Source organism: Asterias rubens, chromosome 5 (assembly GCF_902459465.1).
Source record: "Asterias rubens chromosome 5, eAstRub1.3, whole genome shotgun sequence".
Taxonomy (NCBI): Eukaryota; Metazoa; Echinodermata; class Asteroidea; order Forcipulatida; family Asteriidae; genus Asterias; species Asterias rubens.
The window spans coordinates 7,529,002-7,539,630 of NC_047066.1; the positions used below are offsets into that span (position 1 = coordinate 7,529,002).

Below are 10,629 nucleotides of genomic sequence, written 5' to 3' on the forward strand. Positions count from 1 at the left end.
AACCATGAACAATATGTTCACTCGTGTGCAATGACAAAAGACATAACGGAGCTGGAATAAAAGCACTTACAGAAATTAGTAGTTTGGGCCACCACAGTCTACCCAAAAAAAAGAAAAGAAGGAATAGACATTTTATGAGGATGATTTTGTGACACCTACAATAATCATGTTTCCTATTCCTATGTTCAAAGTTACTTTAAACAATACATCGTTCTATTCATCGTATGATATTTATTTTAAAGTTTTTAGTTATAATTATAATTATGAACACACTACTAAAAATCCAGTGTAAAACTACCCCTCTTTACCAAAGTGTAAGTTATAAATCCAGGTTTGTTCACTTTATTGCACGTGTGTGTGTAAATAAACGATGACAAATGTCATCAACTACGTATTGATTGCAGTTTGGGTGTACACAGACCAAATAGTTTAATGGTGCCTAATTGGGGACTCCGAGATGCAAGGTGGAAGTGGTCACACAGGATGTAATTTGAATTTAAATTGTTTTAATCTGAGCATTTCAAAAAGTTTACCAGAACAATAAGTACATTTGCAGAGTTTATCGTTTTCTTTGAAAACAAAGTATAGCATAATTTGGTAAAATGTCAATACAACAACAACAGCAAAACAACAGCAGCAGCAACAACAACAGCAACAGCAGCAACAACAACAGCAAAAACAACAGCAGCAACAACAACAACAGCAAAACAACAACAACAAACAAACAAACAAACAAACAAACATGGTTATCTGATGCCCACAACTTCACAGAGGTAACCAGTAACAGAGGTACTGTAGTTGCATCCATGCCCCTGGTTATTGCCTGGAACTTGGAAGGCAGAAACTTTGCATCGTTCACCAGGTGGTCTTTACTAAGAGAAAAAACTGCCAAGCCCTTACAAGAGTGAAACATCAGGCCTGTTAATTCTTATCTCAAATTTAGGAATTAATTTCCATCTGAAGTGCTGTCAAATTCAGCCTCAGCAGAGAGACCCAAAACCACCATTTTGTTATTTTGATTGCTGCAATCAAATTAAGCCAGATAAGAACAAAATCCCTGACACAAACATCATCCGTTCTTTGCTTTTTCACTATAACCACCAAACCAAAAACCAATTAACTTTTTTTTTACAATACTGGTTAAAACTGTCTAAAAAAAGAAGAAGTTCTTTCCCTTCAAAGTCACAAACACAGTGTTCCAACCCTACATGTACTATCTCATCACATAAAATACGTAACGTTACAAAGTAACTAACCCTGATGCACCAATTTCAACCAAACTTGATACTGCTTAGGTACAGTATTTCAGGCCTCGACCCCTACAGCGGCCACCAGCGGCCATTGCTGCGATGCCCCAGCCAATTGCCGTGAAGCCCTTTTAAAAATCACGTACCTTACGGCCACTTGGCCGTCGTGCCCTTTTCCATTGATTCCATAACATTATTTATTCGAAAAAGTTATTTAATGTTAACATTGTGACCCATTTAATTTATATGGAGGTAAAATTCGGAACGTACGATCCCGCACACTAGTTTTTCACAATGCTGCTTCTGTGCAATAAAAAATGTGTCGAGAATGTGGCATGGTAACCATATCAAACGTAGTTGAACTGTTTACTACTAAAAACGCAGCACCAGACTACTCCAATATAAACTCGCTACAAGTCCCTACATTAAATTACGCATTTTCGCACTGATTTTGTCCATTGAGATCTGTATTTGTAGCGGATGGGGCGGGGGAGGCGCGCGGCCGGGGGCTGGATACAGTCTATGTTTTTCCCCTGGCTATTTCGCTGGTGTCCAAGGCTTGTACTGGATTAATGTTTGTGACCCACCACTACCAGTGATCTGCCTGCCTTGCGACTTTGTTTTTCATTGCCAAACACATGTTTGTGTACACACAAAAAGCGTGGAATTGTAAAATGTCAAACGGCAGAGCCCTAATTTGGCAATCATCATACTCCATCAAGTTCATTATTGATTAATCAGCATGCCAACCCCACAAAAGATGCAAAAATAAGCAGGAAGGCGAAAGGGCTAGAGTGGTAGCAAAGTGCCAACTTTAGAAGCATTTTTTAATTAGGTGCGTTTGTTTGCTTTTTTTATAGTAATTATTTAGCGCAGTCTAGCATGGCATAAACGCCGGCATGCAAAATACAATTTACAAGTTTAGCTAAATGCTAGGCCAATTATTTTGTGCTAAAGGGTTGAGGGTTCGTTTTTAATTTTCTTAATCATATTTATATATACAAAAGAAAGGAAAAAAAGAAATAACTATTTTTCCAAATCATCGGATTTAGCTGAGCCTCCGGGTTGTTGGTGTATGATGGGGGTTGTTGGCGTGGGGTGGGTTGGGCTCGTTTGTCTCGCAGAGTTGGGGTAGTGGTGAGCCAGAGACTAATTGATCTTTTTTCTTCAGATTAACACGCAGGGAATTATTTTTCTTAATATTTGTCTGTATGATTTTTTCAACAATTCTTTGTTCTGGAGCAACGATTTGTTTTCAGATGACCAGAAGGGAGTTTAATTCAGTCGATGAATAAGGGTTAGGGGGTAAGTTAATTACTGGGGTAATCGTTTGCAATTCGAGCGCTGCAAAAAAACTGTAAATATTTCCGAAACAAATATTTTTAAACTTTTATTCAATTTCAGCGACAATGAAATAAATATGGGTTGGAAAGTTGACCACCGTCTTGAAATCAGTAGAAAGTATTTTAACATAATCATCAACAAACAAAGGTTTGAAAATGGCCTTGGTGCCCTTTCAGTTGGCCTTGGTGCCCCTTTCTTTTTGAGAGCTTTTGAGGCCAAGTGGCCTTGCCCCTCTGAAGCTAAAGGTTGGGGCCTGGTATTTATCAACTTTCATTCAAAACTCGCCCTCAATATAACTTGGCACACATTGCACCCAATTTAATTTGGCGGTGGTACGTTCCGATGTCAGAAACCTCTACGAGGGAGAGTCTAATGTCAGGTGTATTATTTACAAAGTGACAGTGTCATCAAAATGGACCAGTGGTCCGCTATGATAAAAAAAGCTCTGACCTACATCAAGCCTGGTGCGTATTGTACTGTAGTAACAGATGCTAGAGCCGCAACAAATATCATTAGACATTGTACACAGGATCACAAACGGAATGTTTGTATATAGTGGCGTTTTGGCTTTGATTGTACACATGTAGGCCTACGCCAACCATAAGGCAGAGAATCGTCTGCCCCCGCACCAATGTCTGAAAAAACATGTTATGGTTTCTAGTTGGTTTTCCAAGAAGAAAAAAGAAAAAAACATTGTGGAAAGTCTTTTCAGGTGGATCTTCAATGGGTAGGTTAACAATGGGTGTGTAGGAGCATTAATTTTGAGCAATGAATCACAGTGTCACCTAAACCACAACCATACACCTAAACCACGCATCTTGCCCAACGGTAGACAAAATAATCGATAAACACCATGATCTTTTTAAATAATAAAGAATGTGGAGACAGTTTGTAAGCGTGGAACATTGTTCTTGATAATTTTGATGGAGCAAAGGCAACTTGTGTACGGCCTTGCGAAAAATATCTTTGTTTCCAGTAACAGGAAAACAAAATTAAACTACATGTTATTAATTTGTTTTGCAGGATTTTTTATGAAAGATTTCTTCCATTTTTATGCAATCAGATTTCATCAAATACTTGAAACAATGAATTTTTATATATTAAAAAGTAAAGATCAAATAACAATTAAAACAGAAAATTATTTCGTGAGGTATGTTAGTGTACAGATTTTTGAACAGTCAGTCATGTTACAGCAAACAAACTTTTGTTTAAGTTAGGCCTAATGAAAATGGTCCGACCATCAACAAATATTGACGTCTGTGTGGAAAACTTGTGTGGGCAGATTTTAAACATCACCAGCGGCAAAACCAAGACTTCTGTTGGTAATGACCTTGATTATGGGAGCATTATTTGTTCACATTGACACCATTTAAAGGGAAGGTACACTATTGGTAATTGTCACAGACCAGTCTTCTCACTTGGTGTATCTCAACATATGCATAAAATAACAGAACTGTGAAAATTTGAGCTCATTTGGTCATCGCAGTTGGGAGAAAATGATGAAAGAAAAAACACCCTTGTTGGACGAATCTGTCTGCTTTCAGATAGGAATAAAAGACTTCTAGCTAGAAGTGTTTTATTATTTTAGTGAGAAATTATATTTTCCCCAAAAACTACGTTATTTCCAAGGGAGTCGTTTCCCACAATGTTTTATACTACCAACAGCTCTCCAATGCTAGTTACCAAGTCAGTTTTTAAGTTAATATTTGTTTTGAGTAATTACCAAACATGTACCTTCCCTTTAAACAATACTATCGTGTAAAAGTCTCCAGTATATCCCAATAACGACCCGTGGGGGTATTAGACCTTCCAGGTGCAATGTACAATCGCTTGCCTTTCTATTAATTTCAAGTAATAAACCACAAGGGAAAATGACTAGGATTTATGTTGCTTTTTGGGGTGAACAAAAAATTGACTTGAGTGGGATTCGAACCATTGACCTCTGGATTAACGTACCGGCGCTCTACCTTGTGGTTTATATTGAGAATTTATTTTAAGAATTTTGGGTTGAAAAAAAAAAAAAATGACAAGTGAAGGACTTGAACCTATATCCTCCGGACTAACTACGATGCACTGTAATATAGCACCTTGTAAACCGTTATAACGTGCTACATAAATCGATCTTGAAATTCTATTTTAAAAATGTATTCAAAAGTTTAGGTTCGTTAAAGCACATAGAGGATCTTCTTGGTAGATGTGTGCGCTATTTAAGCCTGCAACAAATAGTTAATGGCCTGACGTTTCGACCCTAGCAGAGTCTTTCTCGAAGGCTATTACATGTATCTTTCTTACTACATGTTAACTGAGCTATCTAGCCCAAATGTTGGCGGTCTCCCTAGCATGGCATCCAAATCAACATTAGGGCTAGAAAAATCAGTTGGTAGAGCGCCTGCATGCTAATCCGGAGGTCGCAGGTTCAAACCCCCCTCTAGTAAATTTGTCTTTGCTCAGTCCCAAGTTCTATTAGTTTTAGTAGAATAATATCTACTTGTACATGGTGGAGTAGTCACAGCATCATATTGCTAATTCATGTTATTTAATTCTGATCGACACCTCGAACTAGTGAGACTGCCAATATCATCGATCTAATTTGCTCAAACCAAAATTATATTCATTTTAGTAGAATATCTACGTGTACATGGTCGAGTACTCAATAGATGTAAAATTTTGCGTCGGGGATAAAGAATAGTTAATTTTGATTTTACATTGGTGTAAGGGTAAAACCAAAATTAATAATCTACTTTTATTTTGGTCGAGTACTGACAGCTTCATGTTCTTTGCTTCTACCCGACACCCAGAACTATTAATAATGCTAACAAAACGGCTAGACAGCTCTATTGGTAGAGCGCCTGCACATTAGTCCGGGGGTTCAAACCCTGCTCTCGTTAATTTGTCTTTGTTCCCCCTAGAATTCTATAAATTTTAGTACATAGCTGAATACTCACAGCGTCATATTGCCACTTGATGTTCTTGGCTTTGACTGGGGTCTCCGGCTGCTTCTTGGGCTTCTCACCACCACCACCACCACCACCCTCCTCTTCTTCCTTCTCTCCTCCTTCCTCATCAGGCTCAGACTTCTTAATCATCCTCCTGAGAATAATAAAAAAGTCAATGGGTTATAAATGTTGCTCTCTTTACATTGAAGTGACGACGACTAGAGCAAGCTAGTCAAATGGTTGAGACCAATTAACAACTGCACTGATCTGTTGTTGCAAGATTTGCTTACTGGAGTAGCGTCCAGTGCATAGTACTTTACAGTTCAGCCCAAGTTCCCCCTATTTTTATTTACCTGCGGTGATCTACAATGGTGACGTACAATACAAGCAGCACACTAGGTTTTTAAAATAGTACACAGTGCATTTATAACTTACACTGTAAGTGCTCAAATTAGCAATGCAACTTTGTACACAAGGTGCACTGTCTATTCACCAGAGACTACTGTAATTAGCGGATACTGTACATTTGCATGCTAATTTTTATGCAACACAGCACAGTTTTACAAGTAAACAGAATAATAAAAACAGCCATAAACCTAGAACTGTCAGAGAACACTGTGCAAGATAATTCTTAAAGGCAGTGGACACTATTGGTAATCACTCAAAATAATTATTAGCATAAAACCTTTCTCTGTGACAAGTAATAGGAAGAGGTTGATGGTATAAAACATTGTGAGAAACGGCACCCTCTGAAGTGCCATAGTTTCCGAGAAAGAAGTAATTTTCCACGAATTTGATTTCGAGACCTCAGATTTAGAACTTGAGGTCTCGAAATCAACCATCTAAACGCACACACCTTCGTGTGACAAGGGTGTTTTTTTCTTACATTCATATCTCACAAGTTCGATGACCGATTGAGCTCAAATTTTCACAGGTTTGGTATTTTATGCATATGTTGAGATACACCAACTGTGAAGACTAGTCTTTGACAATTACCAATAGTGTCCAGTGCCTTTAATGATGCACGATTTGATGTATAATTAGCAAACAGTATGCATTTACAATTCACAGTGTGTATGGAAATTTGTCCAAATATAGCTCCCTGCCATTAATCACTTCTATTATTAAGTGTACATATATCAGTATCGGAATAATATGCAACTTGTCAAAACTGGGACTTATCAAAGTCCACAACACTGTCATGACTGTATACATCCTTTTAAAATCTTGCACGTACAAGCTCTCAAATATTTATCACTAGGGCCCAATCTTTTAAAGCCTATAACTTAACAAGCACAAAAACTAGCTTTCAAAACTAAAAAAAATGTTGCTTATCAGGGAAAAAGGTTACCAGCCAGAATACCACACATTTACCATTGCTGCGACTGGTACCCATTTCTTTCTCGCAAAGAAATTTGCTTTGCAGAACTTTCTGCTTTTAAAACAGTTTTATGTAATTGGGTCCGGGTCTAATAAATTGTTATTGCAGGCCTACATGTAAATAATGCTTCATTTTTGAATGGCAACTGGAAACCCAGACATTTTCTCCTTGGTAAAGGCCACCGCAATAAGGAATTTTTTTTCTTCTATTCATTTCAAGGGGCAAAAAGGCAATGACCAGGGCCAGTTGCAAGTAAAGGGGATGTTCTTGATAAAGGCAAGACAGTTTTTCTTTAATAAAGGGCATCTCTGATATAATGACACGGACAACCTTTCCAAAGGGGCACCAATGAAATAGCAAAGGAAATAGATGCAATTGTCGGCATCTAGTCTCAACAAATTATCAGGTCTGTATCACACATACATCATGTTCATTGTACCCATGAGTAACAACATCCCGTTCAAGAAAACGTTGTTTATAATTTGAAAGACATGAATAACTATTAATTTTGGTTTTTACCCATACATCGATGTGTATTAGCACTGTATACTAAATACTTTCCCGAGTCTTGTGAACAAATATCAAAGGCATAGGCCTATTACTCGGGTGGGATTGGAACCCACGACCCTTGCAATTCTAGAGCAGTGTCTTACCAACTAGACTACCGAGATTGCCGTATGGTACCATCTACACAGTCCCAGTTAGTTCTGTGCACAGTTGACTACATGTAGTTGTGCCTCCATACACAATAGATAGTTCCCGCATGATGTAACTCGGCTATCTTTACGGGCAATTTGGAACACACAGCCATGTGTTTTGCGCGAGAACAGCGTGCAGCACGCGCATATTTCACAAAACTCGTTGCCTGAATGGTTAGTAAACAGCGTGGTTGCGTAACAACCAACAGTATGCTTGTACATGTCAGCCTTTCCTAAACTACAGGACAAACACACGGCATGACTTAAAAAAATTACAACAATAAAAACAAGATATAAAATGTAGTACACTGAATTAGTTACCAAAAAAACATTGTTCATGAATGAAAGATGCATTTTGGACTAGAAAACACACTTGATAACTTAATTTAAGCGTCCTAAATGATGTTCAAATCCTTCAAATAAACCAGGCTACCCAACCTTGGCATTTTGTAATGTAGTAAAGCAAAAAGGGACAGAACTTCGCTCATGATGCATTTATGCAATGAACACATGTGGAATCTACCAATATATGCACGCTAGCAATCAAAATACATGAATGGTGGAGCTAGCTTTTGGACTCAAATGTAAATCTACAAAACAAAAGATGTCAGACATAGCTTGGAATAAGAGGGTCGGATTGGAACCAATCTTAATGAGGAGCATACTATTTGAGAGAATTATTTATAAGCAGTGTTTCAGTTTGACATTACAGGCCTAATAGGTCATTTGGAGGCAGTTATGTTGCCTCCATGCCCTTTGAAAGTGACTTTCCATGCCAGGGTTCTTGTCTTTTGTTTTGTCTCTAGTGTTTTGTGTTCTACCCCCACTGGAGGTGTTTCCTACACAATCCTGGTATCTGCCCACGGCCAGGCCTTGCCATGCCAGGTTTCTCAGTAATTTGCTTACTGTTTTTACACATTTGTATTCTTTTTATAACCATTGTATTGCTGTTACTTGTACATCTTTGATGTGCAATTTTTTTTTATATACATGTATGTGTTTTTTTTATGTTTGCTGGCAAATAAAATTAAACGAAATGCCCTTTGAAATGTCCAAGCCGAAAATTGAAATTGTCCTCTTATTAGTCATACATACATGTACACATGTCATAGCGGTGCCCTTCAATGAGTAAAAACGGCCGTTCTCTTTTTGTACAAGGACAAAGTACCAGGCCTGTGTTTTAAAAGCTAGGCCTATAGCTTCTTATTATTACAGGCACGGGGTAATTAAACATTAGAACATTTCTAATAATAAGCCATTTGCAAGTTAAATTTGAATAATGTCTGGTACAATGACTTGCTTAGTTACAATGCATCCTTTACATTTGAATTCCTCAGACTATCGAGACAGTTGCTACGCCACGTGATTAGGGGCAAGCTTTTGTATATCAACATCCAGGATGAGCAAACCCTGGTACGATTGTGCCATACACATCCATTCAGAATTGTGTATGGGTGTTCACCGTCTCTTACGTAACTACGCAAAAGCTTGCCCCTAATCATGTGGCGTAGCAACTGTCTCGATAGTCTGAGGAATTCAAACGTAAGCAGTGCATCGTAACTAAGCGAGTCGTTGTACTAGACATTATTCAAATCTAACTCGCAAATGGCTTATTCAACGAGGAGAATGAAGCCATAGTAAGTCATATAATAAATTTTCTCATATAAACTGTTACACTATGTTGGCCTATAGTTTTGAATGTTTGGGTTTGTTTTCATTCCCAATTTCAAAAAAAATGCTGTAATTTATGCATACAAGTGCAAAATAAAAAAATCTAAAAATATCATGACAATTTAATTAAAATATCAGTTTTCAAATGTTTGATTTTGTTTTACATAATAAAAAGTATTAAAAGAATCAGTTTTACTCAAAGCGTATAGACCTACTCATTTGAAGCTTTGCCAGAATTTTGTTCCATGGAGAAAAAATATTCCTTCATGAACTATTCAAATGAATGAATAGACTAGAGTGTTTTGGAAAAAGTCATGTCATTTAAGGGTCTAGTACATTCCAAAACACTGACCACTGTTTCCTAAACTTGCTTGCATGTTCAGCATCTGAACATGTGCTTTTGGAGTCTCTGAAAACACATTGTCCTGAGCATGTGGGTAAATTCTTGCCTCACAGTTTATAATACTTAATAGACACAATTGTATTGTAGGGTAGGGAACCATGTAGGAATGGCCAACCAATTACATTTATGAATGCCTAATTTACATTACCGGAAAAACCATTTCACTTGCTTGCAGGCTGTAGAGGCTGCCATTTTCATTTCCACATTTGGTCAGTCTATACCCCAACCATGGAATTCCTTTCAAGTATAAACCAATACTACAGTACCACCAGCCACAAGTGCACAAACCCAGGGCCCGTGCAGTAAAGCCTACCCCCCCCCCCCCCCTTGCTTCATGCACATTCATGAATTAATGCCATTGTGTGACCATGGTGTGACAATACCAAACGAAGAACTGCTAAAATTTAATTAGCGTGCAAGGGATCTTTCCACCTCAAGAGAAGCACTTGAATGCACATGAACACTCTACTAATACCAGCCGTTAGTTTTTGCATTACAATGAAGAGAATTCAAGAGTAAAACCGGACACTAACAAAGGATTAGAAGACACACAAATTACCACCGTACATACGTACATATACTTCGACGATCTTGCCTACACACATGAAATGCGTAGATACACAACACACGCAGAAGCCTTTCTCCTCACTCTGCCACGTATCTCGTCAACTTTCCGTCCGGTTTTCTTCCTAAAATTAGTTCTCCGGGATCGAAACCAGTCGAGATATGGTCAAACCAAGAAACAGAAATAATACGGGAATACAGAGAAGACACACGGGTGGCTATACTTCTATAGAACACGACATTTTGGTGGAATTTAAAGGGGCAAGAATGATAACAGTTCGCCAGTCAAATCAAACTTATTCACGCACAAACGTTAAATGCCCGGATGTAAACAAGTTTCTACAGGATTTACCTTTGAACCAGTCGCAATGTCAGTCTGGCTTAC

At 38.0% G+C, this 10,629-nt stretch overlaps 1 protein-coding gene across 5 annotated transcripts in view; it reads right to left on the reverse strand.

Annotated features, from left to right (window-relative positions):
- Window positions 1-10,540, reverse strand: part of LOC117290006 (trithorax group protein osa-like) — a 28,197-nt gene extending 17,657 nt beyond the window's left edge. For 4 of the 5 annotated variants that reach the window (XM_033771225.1, XM_033771223.1, XM_033771224.1 and 1 more), the window contains exons 1-2: window positions 9,829-9,977; window positions 5,537-5,681 (exon numbers count right to left, since the gene is read on the reverse strand). In XM_033771225.1, the coding sequence (XP_033627116.1) occupies window positions 5,537-5,681; window positions 9,829-9,878 (195 nt within the window). In that variant the 5' untranslated portion in view covers window positions 9,879-9,977. Of the gene's footprint in view, window positions 1-5,536; window positions 5,682-9,828; window positions 9,978-10,255 lie in introns of those variants that run through there. The other variant, XM_033771226.1, reaches the window with a different exon arrangement.
- Between the last annotated feature and the right edge of the window lie 89 nt (window positions 10,541-10,629).